General features: G+C 34.0%; 1 protein-coding gene across 5 annotated transcripts in view; it reads left to right on the top strand.

Annotated features, from left to right (window-relative positions):
• KDM5A (lysine demethylase 5A) overlaps window positions 1-17,607 on the top strand; it is a 91,809-nt gene that overhangs the window by 12,343 nt on the left and 61,859 nt on the right. For 4 of the 5 annotated variants that reach the window (XM_074269314.1, XM_074269312.1, XM_074269313.1 and 1 more), the window contains exons 5-10: window positions 93-227; window positions 3,293-3,398; window positions 5,963-6,051; window positions 9,191-9,349; window positions 10,402-10,521; window positions 11,456-11,614. In XM_074269314.1, coding sequence (XP_074125415.1) covers window positions 93-227; window positions 3,293-3,398; window positions 5,963-6,051; window positions 9,191-9,349; window positions 10,402-10,521; window positions 11,456-11,614 — 768 coding nt within the window. The remainder of the gene's footprint in view (window positions 1-92; window positions 228-3,292; window positions 3,399-5,962; window positions 6,052-9,190; window positions 9,350-10,401; window positions 10,522-11,455; window positions 11,615-17,607) is intronic. The other variant, XM_074269315.1, reaches the window with a different exon arrangement.

The following is a 17,607-nucleotide window of genomic DNA, read 5'->3' as shown; positions in this document are numbered from 1 at the left end:
GCTTATTGGTTGTTTTTATTCTTTTCTCACTGATTTTCATGCCTAGTATCTGATCAGTGACTTTGCTGTCCTTCTGTGCTCTGATCCTTTAGGGTGTACAAATGCCCAACTTGGATATTAAGGAAAAAGTGGAGGTTGAGGTCCTCAGCACTGATGCCCAGGCTTCCCCAGAGCAGGGCACAAGAATGAATATTCTACCGAAGAGAACCAGACGCATAAAATCTCAGGTATCCAGGATCTATTGACCACTTGAGAGAGAAGTACAGTTAATTGTCAGTGCAATAGCATTGACTACAAAGTATTTCTGGTCATTGGATCTCATTTTTTTTATACTAGTTTTTATACCTCAGAGACCTTTCTCAGTCTCTTTGGGAGATAGTTGAAGAAGTTGTGAACCCCAATTAATTGTTCTCAGATTGACTAGGAATCTGTTTATTTTTGCTAATATTTCTCAACTGAGGAAGAAATACATCAGGTGGATGACTGGAAAACTTTGACCTGTTTCCAGCCTTGTTTTGTAAACCAAAAAAGATTTTTAAAAAAGTCTTTTAGGGGACTTGGATTTGGGAAGGGTGGTTTTGTTTTTCATATTATTTCTGTAAGCCATCTTAATGTAAATTTATGTAGTTATTACTACATAATTACTATTAATTAATTACTAATTATGTATTACTACATAATTACTATTAATGTAGTTATTACATTGTTTATGAATCTTAAAATCACTTTTAAGACCAGTCTCAATAAGTCAATAAGTATTTAATAAGCCCCAACTATGTTCCAGATGCTGTGCTAAGTGCTGGACAAAAGAGTATCAGCTCTCAAGGTACTCAGTGGGGAATATATAATACAAACAACTATGTACAAACAAGATATAGACAGGATATATTGGAGATAATTACAAAGGAAAAGTACCAAGATTAAGGAGGTTGGGAAAAGGTTCCTTGTAACAGGTGAGATTCTAGCTGATCTGAAGAAAGCCCAGAAAGTCAAAGATGGAGTTGAGCAAGGAAAGAATTTCTAGGTGTGGAGAGCCACTGATGAAAATGCCTAGAGATGAATTATCTGGTATTAAAAAAAAAAAAAAAAAAAGAAAAGGCAGGGAGGTCAAAACTGATGAATTGTAGAGTATGTAGAGGGAACTTAGCTGTGAGGTGATTGAAAGATCAGAGGGGGATCAGGTTATAAAGGGCTCTAAAGACCAAACAGAAAATTTTACACTTAATTCTGGAGGTGATGGGGGCTAGTGGGTTTTATTGAATGAGGAAGAAATTGCTGTGGTAAGACCTTAGCTTTAGACCTGGAGGATGGACTGGAATGAGGAGACTTAACACAAGCAAATCCACCAGCAGCTATTGTCCAGTATTAGGTAGTGAATGCCTGTACCAGAGGGATGGCAGTGTCAGAATAGAGGAGGAGTCATATTCAAGACATATTAAGATAAAATTTGCAGGACTTGTCAATTGATTGGTGAGGAGTTGAGGATATCTTATATTGGCAGTCTGGATGGGATATCAGAAAAAAAAATCTTTTTCTTCGTTGTGTCTGATTTTCTTTTCTTCTATCTCCTCATTCTATTTTGTTCTTCCTTATCTAGTGGAAAACCTACTTTTTATTTATTTATTTATTTTTTTTTTTATTAAGAAGGTGCCTATAGCATGGAGCAGGATAGTAATTTTTTGATTGTCAGAAAATAGGTTATAGGCTTAAAACTAAGGTATGTAGTTCTTTAATAAGTTGCTCTTCCTTCTTGAATTTCCTTTTAAGAAGGGGACAAAAAAGGAGAGGTTGAGGAGAGAAAAATTTGGCATCACTTTATATATATAAAGATGACTGAAAAACAGTAGCAATTTAAAAATTGCCAAAGACTAAATTTCCATTAGTTTAAAAATGAAAGCAAAATTGGAACTGGTCCCCTGGAACGAGACCTTTTGAAGAAAGAAACTTTAAAAATCAAATGTGAGAGTATATGTAAAGCAGTGGTGTCAAGCTCAAATAAAAAGCAGGGTCCATATTGACTCCAAAAACAATAAATTAGCATTATTTATGGTGTTTTGTATTTGTATTTATTTTGTTAAACATCTTTCAATTGCATTTCAGTTAAGTTTCAAGAGTTATACAGGTTGAAAGTAGCTAAGACAAGGCACTGTACCATGTAGGCGTAATAAAGGACATTTACTGCTAAGATAAGTTCTCCTTTAATGTTGAATCCCTTTGTATAGTAAATTCTATTATAATTTTTATATCTTTCTAATTTCAAGGAATTGAATAAATATTACATATGGTTCATTGACCTGAAAGGTTTAACTTAATGAAATGGTTTGTAATAAGATTTTATTTTGCTTTACAGTAGTGAAGAATATATTGTATTAGTATCATTGTACTATTCCACAAGTAACCTCTATTTGACAATAGTCAGATAGGATTTTGAAGAACAAATTCTAAGTGGAAAATAATGTTTCATTTGGATTCGAAATCAATGATCATATTAACTTAAAAAAGAAAATTTGTATTTTGTAGCAGAATTAGATTTGTTTAAAATTTAGATTAGAAATAAAAGTTTGGGCATTCATACTGTTCTCTTCTATGCATCTAGGTGCCTAAGTGTATAAAGCCCTAGGTCTGGAGTCAGTAAAACTTGAATTCAAATTCAGCCTTTTTTAGCTGTGTAACCTTGGTTAAATTCTTTAACTTAACAATTACCTCAACTTTAAAATGGGAGTGATAACAGTATCTGTCTCCCAGAGTTGTTATGAAGTTCTAATGAACTATTTGTGAAGTGCTTAACACATAGTAGATACTATATAAAATGCTAGTTGCTGCTGTTAATTGGTTTGTCCCAGATTAATTTTCTCTTTCCACTCGCCTCTTTGTCCTGAAATTTTAATTGACTGTGGCAGACTAATCTATTTGGACTATAGATTTAAGAGATCTAGATTTAATTCTGATTTATCCTTACATTGATTTAGCATATTTTATTTAGGGGCTCTTAGATAAATTATTGAATACCTATATTCACATATGCAGAGAATGAGGTATTCAGCATATAAAACATGCAATAGTTTCTGTGAATAGATATTTAATCCTTAATGAAATAAACTAAAATTTTTTCATCAAATGAAGAAGTGAGTAGGTCCTGCTGTTTTTAGAGATACTGGATTTGGGAAGAGGAGATCTTGCTTTTCAAATTTCAGCCAGTTTTATGCCTTTTTTTAATGGGTTAAAAAAGGAAGAACTTGAACATGGAAGACTGGGATTTCCCAATGCTGATGTGTTTCTTGTTGGCTTTTAGGCAGAGACTGGAGAAGTAAGTAGAAATACTGAATTGAAGAAACTTCAGATCTTTGGAGCTGGGCCTAAGATGATGGGCCTGGCAATAGGAGCAAAGGATAAAGAAGGTAAATTTTGTTTTCTGACCAGAGAAATGAAATAAAGTACAATAAGAAGTATCAGTAATAAGGAAAAATAATTTTGGTGTCAAGGGATATAAGTTACATATTTATAGCCAGGATTTGTTTGCTTTGAGAAACCAATTGTATTTGTAATTTACGTACAATTTTTCTGAGTTCTAGATTTTGTGTGACTTCTTCCTTAGTCATTATCTAAGTCCTCCTATTATGAGAAGCCATGTTATGTTTAGAAAGAAGGATTTCTCTATGATCTGTGGCATATAAACTTAGTATTATTTTCAAAGTTATGTCTGTAAAAAAAGGTAAAATTAGTCATAGGGGTTGTCAAAGCTTTTAACTTTCATTTTAAAGGAAGATTGGTTCAAAGTGCTCTAGTTACAGAATTTTAAAATTACTTTGGGAATAGTAGTAGAATGATCTGATGGTTAGAAAATATTAAATTTAAAAATCCTGCGATTTCATTTATCTAATTAAGATAATCAACAAACCTTCCTTTAACAATGTTATGAAGAAACCATAAATTACTATGGAAAGCCATATAATGGTGTGCCTTTCCAAATTTAGGCTACCCTATCATTGGGTCCATATTTGCAACTTTTTCAGCTTGGTGTAGAACATGACAAAACTAGTACTTCATTAGTATAGGCTTCAGGAGCCCAGGGTCAGTCATCTCTATGCCCAATTATGCTTTTTTGTTTTGTTTTTGTTTTAATCTCAATCACTGATTAAGCACCTGCTATGTGCCAAAGCTAAGTGTCCTCCTCCTTTGAACATAATTTAAAAACTCCAAACCCTTTTTAAAGGTCTTTTTATATATAATAAAATAAAAGCTTTTTATTTTTCAAAATTCATGCAGAAATAATTTTCAACATTTACCCTTGCAAAACACTGTGTTCCAAATTTTTTTCCCTCCCTCCTCCCCCAGACAACAAGCAATCCAATATAGGTTGGTTAAACATGTGTAATTCTATATATATTTCCACATTTATCATGCTGCACAAGAAAAATCAGATCAAAGGGGGAAAAATGAGAAAAAAAAAAGCCATCAAGAAAACAACGACAAAAAAGGTGAAAATACTATGTTGTGATCTACATTCAGTCCCCATAGTCTTCTCTTTAGATGCAATCGACTTCATCACAAATCTATTGGAATTGGCCTGATTCACCTCATTGTTGAAAAGAGCCAAATCCATCACAGTTGATCATCATATAATCTTGTTATTGCTGTGTACAATGTTCTTTTGGTTTTACTCACTTTAGCATTAGTTCATGTAAGTCTCTCTGGGCCTTTCTGAAATCAGCCTGCTGATTTTTTCTTACAGAATGGAATTATTCTATTACATTCATATAGCATACTTTATTCATCCATTCTCCAACTGATGGGTATTCATTCAGTTTCCAGTTCCTTGCCACTACAAAAAAGGCTGCCACAAACATTTTTGTACATGTGGGTCCTTTTCCCTCCTTTTAGATCTCTTTGGGATACAACTCCAGTAGAGACACTGCTGGATCAAAGAGTATGCATAATTGCACAGCCCTTTGGGCATAGTTCTAAGTTGCTTTTCAGAATAGTTGGATCAGTTCACAACTCCATCAACAATGTGTTACTGTCCCAATTTTCCCACATCCCCTCCAACAATCATTATCTTTTACTGTCATCTTAGCCAATCTAAGAGGTGTGAAGTGATACCTCAGAGTTGTCTTACATTTCTTTAATCAATAGCTATTTAGAACATTTTTTAATACGTTTAGATGGAAATGGCTTTAATTTTTCATCTAAAAATTGTCTTCATATCCTTTGACCATTTATCATTTGGAGAATGGCTTGTGTTCTTATAAATTTGAGTCAGTTCTCTGTATATTTTAGAATATGAAGTCTTTATCTTAAAACTTGGATGTAAATTTTTTTTCCTTTTATAATTATAGTTTTAAAGTAAGAGCTAAGTGATGGAACATCTCATAATTTAAGTTATTCTAAAAGTTACTCTTGACACGTACTGTAGTCCTCACTTTCTTTAAGAAGATCAGTATTTATCACCAGTTACTTACCTTTGAGATGTGCTTTATATTTATAAATAGTGGTTAAAAAAAGACTTCTAAAACTTTTGTATAAATTTACATAGGTTTTTGTTTTTTCCTGTGTAGCAAGTCAGACAGTTTTGAATTCAGTTTTATTAAAGAATAGATAAAATATGTTGTGACTGTATTTACAGAAACTTAAAGACAATCTAAGAATTTCATAATTGCTTCTTTGTGAATTAAAAAGATAGTATGGTTTCATAATTCAGGATATGGATATCTTACCTTTAGTGGATCAAGTAAAAATGCCACTTGATTTCCTAAATACTTAACATGGTTTGGTTGACTTATGCTGCTTATATTCATTCATTAAATTAAACATTTTTGGTTAGGAATCTGTTCTTTTCCCCCATAGTATTGCTCGTGTTTTTATTGTTTTCCTGCACTTAAAGTCCAATGATCTTGAAATATTACTCTTTACATTACTTCTTGTTGAAAATATTACATAACTTATTTGTATTTTTACTTTCAAGATGAAGTCTCCCGAAGACGAAAAAGTACGAGGTCAGAAGCATTTAGTATGCAAATGAGACAACGAAAAGGGACTCTTTCAGTTAATTTTGTAAGTGTTATGGGACATTCCAGGATGGAAATTTTTTTTTCCCCCTGAGGCTGGGGTTAAGTGACTTGCCCAGGGTCACACAGCTAGGAAGTGTTAAGTGTCTGAGACTAGATTTGAACTCGGGTCCTCCTGAATTCAGGACTGGTGCTCTATCCACTGCGCCACCTAGCTGCCCCCTCCACGATGGAAATATTTGTCAGCTATGTGTATATCTCATATGTAAAAGATAATTTCAAATTGAATTTGGAATCATAATCTTTGAGAGTTGGAAAGGCTACAAGCAAAGTTCAGCCTTGAACCATGTCATATATCTATCTTATCCTATAAATCTGGTCAATTAGCTTCTCCTTGAAAACTTCCATTAACTAGGAACACATTACCTATTATGCAGCCTATACCATTATGAGATAATTCTTATTTTTAGGAAGTTTTATATTTATGTTAAGCTAAACTCTGCTTCCCTCTCTTACTTATTGGTTTTACCTTCTGGGTGTAGGTAGAAGGCACAGGATAATGTCAGTTTTTGACAGTCATATCCCTATCTGAAGTCTTTTGTAAATTAAGCAAGCTTATTTTTTGTTACCTATTTTTATATAGCATGATTTTGAATCCATTTACAATTTTGTTGCCTTCCCCTGAGTGCTCTCTAGTTTCTCAGTGTCTACTAAAGTGTGTTAACTGCATTGAACACAGTGTTCCAGGTCTGCTCTAATCAGATCAGAGTACAGCAAAATTATTACCACCTTCACTCCAACAATATATTAAAAAAAAAAGTTGAGTTATCTGTCGGTGATGGGCACAGACAAACATGTAGTTCAGGTATTTTGGAAACTGAAGAATAAAATTATAATGCCACAAAGGGAAATTTTAATGAACAAGAAAAATGAGTTTTCTGAAGAGAATTGTGGATGAAAAAAGATAAAATTAGATTTCAAAAAGATCTTTATAGAAAGATTGATGTAAAGGAAGGGAAGTTTAACGCCAAAGAAGAGCTTTTAAAATATCTGTGCTGGGGAAGTGGAGCATCAAAGAAGGGAGAGAACAGCTGTTCAAGAAAGGTGGGGACAATAACACTTGACAACAGAGAAGAGGCAGAACTGTTCACTTTTTTTGTTTCTTTTTTTTCTTGCCAAGGGGAGTGACTTTTGCATTGAAAAGAATTGAACAAAAATGGCTAGTATAGAATTGGTCCTTAAGTAAGGGGATTAACTTTTAACAAGCAACTATTGATAAATTCAGATGACTTGGCCAAGTGAATTGTGTCCTTGAGTACCGGGAGAAAGGGGAGAAAAGTTGCTAAGTAGCACTGTCAGTGATTTTTGAAAACTTGGGAATAATAGAAGTACCTTAAAATGCAAATGGGCAAATGTTCAAATTTTCAAAAGGAGGAAGAGGTCAAATAACAAATTCTAGTATTTTGGAAAGGATGGAGAGATAAAGGTTAAATGGTAGTACATATGGATAATCTAAAACTAGTTGAATGACTGGACTTAGGTCTTTAATAGCTTTTGTATCATATTGGGAAGTGTTTATAATGGCATGCCCTCAGGATATGTATTTGACCTCTCTCCACTTTAACTTATTTTAAGTAATTCCAATAAAGATATTAACAGCATTCTTATCCAATTTAAAGGTGACACAAAGCCAGAACAGATGGCTTAATATTTTGGATGAAAGTCGGGATCCAAAAAGATTTTTTCAGGTTAGAATATTGGACTTAGTTTAAGAAAATAAAATTTAGTAGGAATCAACATAAGCTCTTAAACTTGGTTTCAAGAAATTAATTGAAAAATTATAAGAGAGGTGAAGCATGGTTAGATACCAGTTTATCTGAACAAGACCTCAGGATTTTAATTTAACTGAAAATTAGTGAACTGTTGGCTTGGCAATCAGAAAAAACTGATGTGATCTTGGGCTGCATTAGGAGAGACACAATTCCTCCCAGCTCTGTCCTGGTCAGATCACATTTGGAGTATTGAATTCAGTTTTGTGGATCATAATGTAAGTACATTGGTAAGCTAGAAATTATTCAGTGGAGGATAGCCAGAATAGTGAAGGATCTTTAGTCCATGTCATATGAAGATTATTTGAAAAAATTAGGGTTGGTTAGCCTAGAGAAGAGATAATTGGTGAGGACATGATATTTATTTTCAGATATTTGAAAGTATCATTTTAAAGCAGGATTAATCTTATTCCGTTTGGCTTTGGAAGAGCAGAACCAAGAGTCATGAGTTGAAGTTGCAAAGGGACAGATTTAGTTTGTCAGGAAAAAATGTCTTAACATTCTGAGTTCAAAAGTGGAATGGGTTGCTAAAAGACGAGGTAGTTTCCCACTCACTGGAGGTTTTTGAGTAGAGGCAGGATGACTATTTCTTAGGTGCATTGTAGCTGGGGAAATTTTTTTTTCATAAGTATAGGTTGGATTGTCACAATGTGTCCTGGAAACCGATAAGATCCTTGGATAGACTCATGTAAATGAGGCCAAGTATCTTATTGATCCTAGAATGAGTCAATTAGTTTTTTTATTCTTTAATGTTAGTAGCCTACATTCCTACACTATTGAGTTCTAGGTTCAAAGTGGATACAGATCAGTTTCACCTATGGTGGATTAATAACCCTATTCATGATATATTTGAATATGTAGACAAAATATTGCTTTCATAGAAGTTACTTTTACTTTATAAAGTACCTAAGAGATGCAGTATTTTGTGGCTTCACAACAAAATGACTACCTTAATTTGAACAGTTATTTAGAAGTTGTGATAGAGATAATTTGCAAGTTCTGTTTCTGTTCATTGTTGTAATGCAGTATGACTTTTTCCCAGTTTTTTTCTGTTCAAGACTCTCTTTATACAAATGAGAAAAATCCTCTTGATTTGAAAAGCACCAGGAACACTTTTTAGGCACTTGTACTATACCAAGTATTTACTTGTATGTTTACACAATGTATAATTATATTTGTTTTTCAATAACGAATGATTTTCTATTCTAACTAGTAAGCTCCTGGTTTGGGATTGGGAATCATTTGTTCCTTTTTTTTTTTTTTTTTTTTCCCTTTTTTTGAAACAATGACTAACATGATTTTCTTCCCCTTCTCTCTAACCCTTCTCTAACCCTTCTCTCTTCCACTCCTCCATAGGTGGATCTCTATGTTTGCATGTTTTGTGGTCGAGGAAACAATGAAGACAAGCTGCTCTTGTGTGATGGATGTGATGATAGCTACCATACATTTTGCTTGATTCCTCCTCTACCTGATGTTCCCAAAGGAGACTGGAGGTGTCCTAAGTGTGTTGCTGAGGTATAAGCATAGTTTTCAACCCTTTTTAAAAAATGCACCTCAACCAGAAAATTGCACAGAACTCTTATCAGCTCATGAAATCCTCTTGTCTTTTGAAGAACTATGTTAGAGGGAATTAAAATTCATATTTTGGGAGATTATATTTGCTTTGTGACTTTGAGTGTTGGATAGATAAATCCACAGATTACTATAGATAACTGAACAGAACCTAAGAATAAGCAGAACATAAGAATTATTGAAGACTGGAAGGCTTTCATTTTCTTTCTTTCTTTTTTTTTTTTTTCCTCTGAGGCTGGGGTTAAGTGACTTGCCCAGGGTCACACAGCTAGGAAGTGTTAAGTGTCTGAGACTAGATTTGAACTCGGGTCCTCCTGAATTCAAGTCTGGTGCTCTATCCACTGCGCCACCTAGCTGCCCCTTTCATTTTCTTTTTAAATTAAAAACTAAAGTATTTAAATAAAATAAATAGGGTGGGAAAGGGGCATGCACTGCATAGGATCTGGGCACTCATCATGTATACTTTTACTCAAAGCATCACTGCACAATAAATCTTGTTTTGACTTTATCTTACTTTGAATTTGATGAGCTATTTTAATTGTAGGGATTAGGAAAAAGTTATTAAGTATGGATTTCCTGGTAAGTGTAGATATTTGGATATTCTTCTGTAGAAAAAGGACCAATAAACCCTTTTAAGAGCTGGATACAGTGTGGCTGGAAGTATTTAGAGGTTGCGAGGCTGCTGTGGGCTTGGTTCCAGTCCATTAGCACTGCAATGTTTTTCCCAGTGCCAGAGCTTATTGTCAGCCCTGAGACTTTAAAACTGCCTTATTACATTTTTCCTTTTATATCAGGTGGAGTGTATAAGCCTATAACATTGCAAGTGAGGTTTTTAGATCATTTTTGAGATGCAAAATTAGATACCATATGTATTTCTCAAGAAAATGATTAGAACTGTTTCACTCTCAGAAATTGGCAGTATCTGTCACAGTTTTATCAAGTGTACTTCCAAGGAATGTGATACTCAGTTTTATGTTTTTTCTTTATTACTCCAGGAATGTAATAAACCTCGAGAGGCCTTTGGGTTTGAGCAAGCAGTTCGAGAGTACACCCTCCAGAGTTTTGGAGAGATGGCAGATAACTTTAAATCAGATTACTTCAATATGCCAGTTCATGTAAGTCTGTGTCTAAGGGTTGGTTATGGGGAGGTAGAAGGATTTACAAGTTTCAAACCTTTTGGTTTCTTTTTCTTTATTTCTTGCTCCTGCCTTCCTTCTTGCCCCTCCTTTTTTCTTTAAAAAATAAAGGTAGGCAGAACACACAGTATGAAAGATGTAATAGAATGTGGGACTTGAAATCACCCTGGAATTTAATGCTTTCACTGGCTCTCTGATTTGAGAGTACCTAGTATGGTGAATTGGAAAGAAAGCACTAGATTTGGAGTTGAGAGACCAAGTTTAAAGTCTTAGTTCTAACACTTACTCTGCTGTGTGATTGTGGGTAAGTAAATCCTTTGAGTTTTTAACTTCCTCATATGTAAAATAGGCTTCATGATACATGTACTATCTGTAGCACAGAGTTGTTGAGGAAAGTATTTTGTAAACATTTAAGTTATATATATTAAAATGTGAGTTATTTCCCTGTTAAGAAGTAAGTGTTGATGATCTAATTTCCTCATAGGAAATAATTGACAACCGAGAAGCACGAAGTACATAGCATTTGCCTTTTTTTGTTTACCTATTTGTAATAATAGGATTTGTTTTTCTCCAGAAAGCCTTTTCATTGGCTTTCATGGTGCTCTATTGGGATATTTTTGCTTATTCTATTGAAATTCTACTCTGATTTTCACCTTTTCCTTTTCCCTTTGATGTTCTGTTTCATCTTCTTCCTTTTCAGTTTTGAAACAGCTTTCTGTAGAAAAATGTTAATTACACTTACAGATGGTTTTCTGAGGAACCCAAGTTCTCTATTTTAAATCTCTAGTGAAAAAAAATCTGGGATCTAGTCTGCCTGGACCTGGGAGCTTTAGAGGTTTGTCATTTTATAATAGTTGCCCTGCATGCCATGTCATGACCATTTTTACTCATTACCCATTCTGTTTTTCTTCAGATGGTACCGACAGAACTGGTAGAGAAGGAATTCTGGAGACTGGTGAGCACCATTGAAGAAGATGTCATTGTGGAGTATGGAGCTGATATCTCTTCAAAGGATTTTGGAAGTGGGTTTCCTGTAAAGGATGGTCGGAGAAAGATGATGCCAGAAGAGGAGGTGCAAACTTCTGTGTACCTACATCTAGGCTGAGCTTTGTAGAGCAGTTGTCTGCTCTACAAACCTTTCCCTTATTGTTTTGGACCAGAGTAATTTTGACTTAATAAATATATGTTAGGGTAAACATGTAAAACAAAGAGCACAGTTTCACTTACAGTTGTGCAAAGAACACTTTAACTTGAAGCTTATATGATGATAAAAACCACTTTAATTTCTTTGAAAAACATGTTTGATAAAAAGTGAATAAAAAATTTCATTCAGTTAAAATTTTTTGAGTAATCTCATTTTGAACTTGAAGTGGTTTTTAAAATCAAATTCATTATTTTTGAACTTAAAATTTAGTAAACTTAACGAGTCTCAGTTTATCTTTGTTTAACACCTAGGTCATTCATAAGAGAGACCATCATCACATACACATATACCTATCCTGTCCCTTCTGCCCTCCCACAAATTTCTGTATGATCGTGATGAAGTCTACTTTCTGAGCCTCCGGGGAAAAATGTTTTAAGTTTGTGTGAGGAAAAAAAAAAAAAGAAAATTGTTTATTTCTTTGGCCTTTATTTTAGTCTCTTTCTTTTACCTTACCTCTATAATTATCTAGTAAGTCTAAGTGGCAAACTATATCTACTATAGCCACATTTTAGAAAGTACAAGGTCTCTTAAAAATCACTAACTTTTGTTTTGACATCTTTCTCAGCCCAATGCATCAAGCCTTGTGACAAAGGCCAAAAAGATAAAAGAGGAAAAAAGGAATTCACCAAATCTGACACCTACTGAGATAGACAGTATATATAATGCTGATTAGCATTTCTGAAAGGAAGGCAGAGAGGTGTATTTTCTTATCTCTTCTTTCAGGTCAAGCTTGATCATTATAATTGTATAGTATTCAATTTAATTTTATTGGTGTTCTTTCCATTTACATTTTATACATTGTTTTCTTGGATCTGCTTTTGTAGTGTGTATCAGTTCAGATGTCTTCCATGCTTCTCTAACTTCATATTTATAGCATAGTAATGTTCTATTCTATTTGTGTATCACAGTTTTATTTTGCCATTCCAATCTCATTATTTTGTAGTTTTTCACTATCACAAAAAGTGCTGTTATGAATGTTTTGTTATATATGGGACATTTCTGTCTGACTTTTAGAATCTCTAGGTCAAAGAAAAGGGACATTTAGGAGTTTTTTTTTTTTTTTTTTTTTTTTTTTTTAACATAATTCTAAATTGCTTTCCTGAATGGTTAGATCACTTTTCCTTACTCTTTAAATCACTTCAGACTTGTCTGATCCCATTCATTTTCTTTATAGTCCTATCCAGTTCTACTCAATTCTTTGTTATCCTAGCTAGTTAGGTTTTTCTTTTCTTTCTTTTTTTTTTTTTTTTTTTTCTTTTCTCTTACATTTTCACTGGTTCTAGGTAGACTTTACTTTTTTTAGTCTAACTCTGTAATGGAGGTCATCAGGAGAACTCTGTGACGTTTTTTGTGAATGGAAGAGTATCAAGAGAAATATTTTGGTTTTTAGTAAAATGGATATTTGAGTTTATTAAGATGGACATTGAGTTCAACAAATGAGGAAGAGGCTGATTCCAAAAATAAAAAGAGTATTAGTTTTCTAAGCAATAGTTTTGAGAGAGAGAAGGGGGAGACAGAGCGCGAGTGTGCACATGTGTGTGTATGTATTTTTTTTTTTTTTTTTTTGCCACTGACTCATGAGCCTTTTTTAAAATTAAATTTTATTTTTTTCAATTAACAAAAATTGATTTTTCTTTCCCTCCAGCCTATACCCCCACCATTTAAAAAAAGAAAAAGAAAACTCTTGTAACAAATATGCATAGTCAAGCAAAGCAAATTCCCACATTGGCCATGTCCAAAAAAACATATGTCTCCTTCTGCACCTTGACTCCATCACATCTGTGTCAGGAGGTGGGTAGTATGCTTTATCATCAGTTCTCTGGAATCATGGTTGGTCATTTCATTATCAGAATTCTTAAATCTTTCAGAGTTGTTTGTTTTCACAGTATTGTTATTGTAAAAATTGTTCTCCTGATTCTGCTTGGTTCTCCCTGCATCAGTTCATACAAGTCTTACTAGGTTTCACTGAAGCCAACCTTTTCATCATTTCTTATGGCACAATAGTATTCCATTACATTCATATGCCATGATTTGTTCAGCCATTCCCCAATTGATGGGGACTCATCTTACTTTCCAGATCTTTGCGACCACCAAAAAAGAGTTGCTGTGTATGTTTTTTACATATGGGCCTTTTTTCTCTTTCTTTGGAGTCTAGGTTTAATTGTGATATTCCTGCATCAGAGGGTATGTGCCACTTAGAAACTTTGGGTGGACTATTTCATACCTCTGTTAACAGTGCATTAATGTGCCTGTCTTTCATCAGCTTCTTAGACATTGTCATTTTCCTTTTTGGGTGAACTCTGGAACTTCAGAGTTTGCTTTAATTTTTATTTTTCTAATTATTAATGATTTGGAGTGGTTTTTTTATATGGGTACTTATAACTTGTTTTTCTTCCTTTGAAAATTGCTTGTTCAAATCCTTTGATCATTTATCAATTGGGAAATGGCTTTATTTGAATCAATTTAAGGAATGGTTTTAACAGGATAATTGGAGACCTAGAAAGCATATATGCTTTTTAAGGTTTTAAAAAAGGGGCTATTGTTTATTCTTATGTATGTGACTATTTATGAAGAAATGTCAGATTATTAATGCTCTGATTTGCTTAAGGAAAGAAAATATCTGTTAACTACCGTTCTTTTCTTTCCTCTGAATTTTTTCTCTGCTATTAATTTTTTTTTGGTCTTGGGCATATGTCATTTACATTTTTCCTTTTTAGTTTTATGTATGGAGAACAAGCCAAAGTAGATTAAGTTGTGGTTTTGGAGTCAGATTCTAAGTATCAAGTCCTACCTCAAACACAGTACTTATTAGCTGTGTGGCCTTGGATAAGTTATTTAACTTGTTACTGTCCCAGACAACACACTTAAGACAGAGGGAAGTTGTCACCACAGGCATTCCCTGTACCAGTAAAACTTCATGTCTAAACCTCCTTCCTCCATCTCTATCCCCCCAAGCTCCTATGTAGTATATAGATGTTATTTAGTTCTGAAGAAGTGGAAAATAGAAGATTATAAATAATACTAATATAGTACTAAAATAGTACCCCTGATGGCCAACCCTGCCATATATTTAATTTTTACAAAAAATATTTCCAGTTTTATTTGTAGCTATAGTCTCTCTTTTTACTTTTTAACTCCTTTCTTCTCAAAATGAGGAAATTCAATGATATTCTGGCCATTTTTTTCTGTTAGACCTTTATATAGGGATGATCAGTTAGCCATAGCCAAATACTAGGCAAATGTCCTATCTTGGCCTTCCAAGCATCAGCATAGTCGCAGAACTCTTAGGGCATGGCTGCAATCCTTTATAGTTTATATTATAGAGTATGGACCATAAAGTAATTGGATTTTGGAGTTAGAAAGGACTTCCTGGTATTGGAAGGTACTTCAGAGGCAATCTTATTAGATCAATATCTGAAAAAGATATATCTTCTACAAGAGAGAATCTCTTCTGCAACAAAGTATTCATTCAGCCTTTTGTGTGAAAACCTCTTCTAGATGTGGGGAGTATGGGTAGGACCCAATATTTTGCCTTTGGCTAACTATAGTTATAGGAAGTTTTTTCTTTGGCCAATCCTAAATTTGCACTTTTTGCATTTTTTAAACCCATGTTTCCTGGTTCTTTCTTCTCTGGTCAGACATTAACTCAGAAAAGTCCAACATGACTTTTTCTTTATGAAGCCTAGCTTTTGTGTTGAGCATTTATTTTTCTAGATGGTTACTAAGCATCTCTTTAATAAGCTTTTCTAGAACTTTCTCAGTTATTGAAGTCAAGGTTATAGTCTTAGAGTTTATAGACATTTTTTTTCCTATATAAAAAGATAGAGAGAACATTTTCTTCTTTCCAGTCTCGTATCTTCTGTTCTCTTTCGTCTTTGCATATTACTGATGATTGCAGAGGGGTCAGATTTGCCAAAATCTTTCTCTGACTAACTATCTTTGTCACTTGAGGTTGGTGACTATTAATTAAGAGTAGTAGGGTTCTCTTGTGTTCTCCTTGAGACATCAAGCTTCTTTGTAGCACTTTAATTCTTTTGTTCCTCATGTAAAAACTAGTCTATTTTGCAAAGAAAAGACAAGCAAAATAACAAGCCAGGCACTCTATTGTTGGTTACTGTGGCTCCCCTATCCGGACAACAAGTTTTCTGTTATCACTTTCTGTGTCCCAGTGAAGCTAAAATCCTCCTGTTGTGTTGAATGTTTTCTGCCTGTATCAACTTACTCCCAGTGGCACTCCTGAGACCATTTAGAGATGGGCCATGCTATTGTATTCATCTGGTTACCTTTCTTTGTATCTGTTTTCAATATCTACTTTTTAAAAATCTAAAAAGTTGGTTTGAATGTTCTCTGTGAAGTCACTTTGATCTCTTCAGATAGCTCCCCTTTTTCACCTCACTTTGAAATAATTTCCTTTTGTGTGTTTAGAATTTTATTTTTGAGAGTTTTCCATTCCTCCTGGATTGAATAATGTAGAATTTTCATCTGTGGGATCCTGCTTATCTTTTTTCTGAGCTTTTTGAAATCTGCCTACTCAAAATAAAGAGTACATGTTATTCTCAACTCTTTCTGTCTCTCTGTTTCTCTGTCTTTGTCTCTCTCTGCCCACAAACCCTAGGAATCTTGGGTCATTTTCAATATTTGCATCATTTTCACCCCCAGCAAATGAAAATCAGATCCAATATAGAATTTCTCCTTTTGTGTTCTTTTTATTTTAAGACAATGCAAGAGGTTGTTAATTTACTCCGATTTGGGGGGAAGTGGAGAGAGAATGAATTAGGGAGAGAATGAAAGTATGTAAATGCATGCCCTGGCAAATGTCAGTGATTGAAGTATTTTATCAGTCAAACAGTGTGACAAATGCTGGGGTACAGAAAGAGGGAAAAGACCTCTCTTCCTTCCATCAAGTAGCTTATAATCTGGAGAGGGGAGACAACATTCAAACCAAGGCTACAATGGATCTGCTGAATTTGGCCCAAATTAAATTAAATCTGGATTCTAGTCCATGATTGATTATTTCCTCCGTTTCCCTAATTTTCTCACATGAATATACTTTCTTAATGTATACCACTGTCTCACTCTGCCTTTTCTTCTACTGTATTTTTTGAATAAGGTATATCTGTATAGAGCCAGAATCTATTCAAGTCATAAGTTTCATTCTGCTAAGTTTCAGTACTTTTTAATGAAGTTATCAGATCAAAGATTTCTTGCTAATGCAACATCTGATGCCTCTTGCTTGTTGCTTAAACATTGGGCATCTCTGTAGAGACATTTGAGGCCATGGACCTCAATAGTTGCCTTCTTGAATTTTCTTTTCCCAGGAACTTTTGGGTGTCTAATCTAACATTTTTCATTCATTGTAGCTAGTCTGTAGGGGTTTTTATTGTGATTTCATAGGCATAAGCAGTTTTTTTCCTTTTCAATTTTTTTTTTTTTTTAACTTAAAGCCTTTTAATTTAGATTTGTAGGATATTCAGTAGAGCTGTTCTTTCCAGCCCTTATTAGGTATACTCTATCCTTGGCTAAGTGTCTCTCTTCTCTATAGTTTACTTGTTCCAGAAATCCAAATCACTTTGTCAGACACTATCTGTTTAGCCAACTCTTCACTTCCCAGATAAATTTTCTCTTCTTCATTGCAGTGCCTAAATAGTAAGGAAAAAGTGCAACCTGAGCCCAAGACTTAATAATTTTTGGCAATATTTTTTAGCTTAGAGTACAGTGCTTGGTATTTAGTAGGTGCTTAATAAATATTGGTTGTTTGATTTAGTTTCCTTATGACCAAATAGTTTGTGTCCGTGTCTGCAGGAGTTAACAGTTGTGAATCATTGTCTCCTATTTTGTTAAGTTGTAGGAGGTTCTCTGTT

Source organism: Sminthopsis crassicaudata, chromosome 5 (genome assembly GCF_048593235.1).
Source record: "Sminthopsis crassicaudata isolate SCR6 chromosome 5, ASM4859323v1, whole genome shotgun sequence".
NCBI lineage: Eukaryota > Metazoa > Chordata > Mammalia > Dasyuromorphia > Dasyuridae > Sminthopsis > Sminthopsis crassicaudata.
Note: the sequence above shows the minus strand (reverse complement) of the source record. Positions and strands in the feature narration are given on the sequence as shown.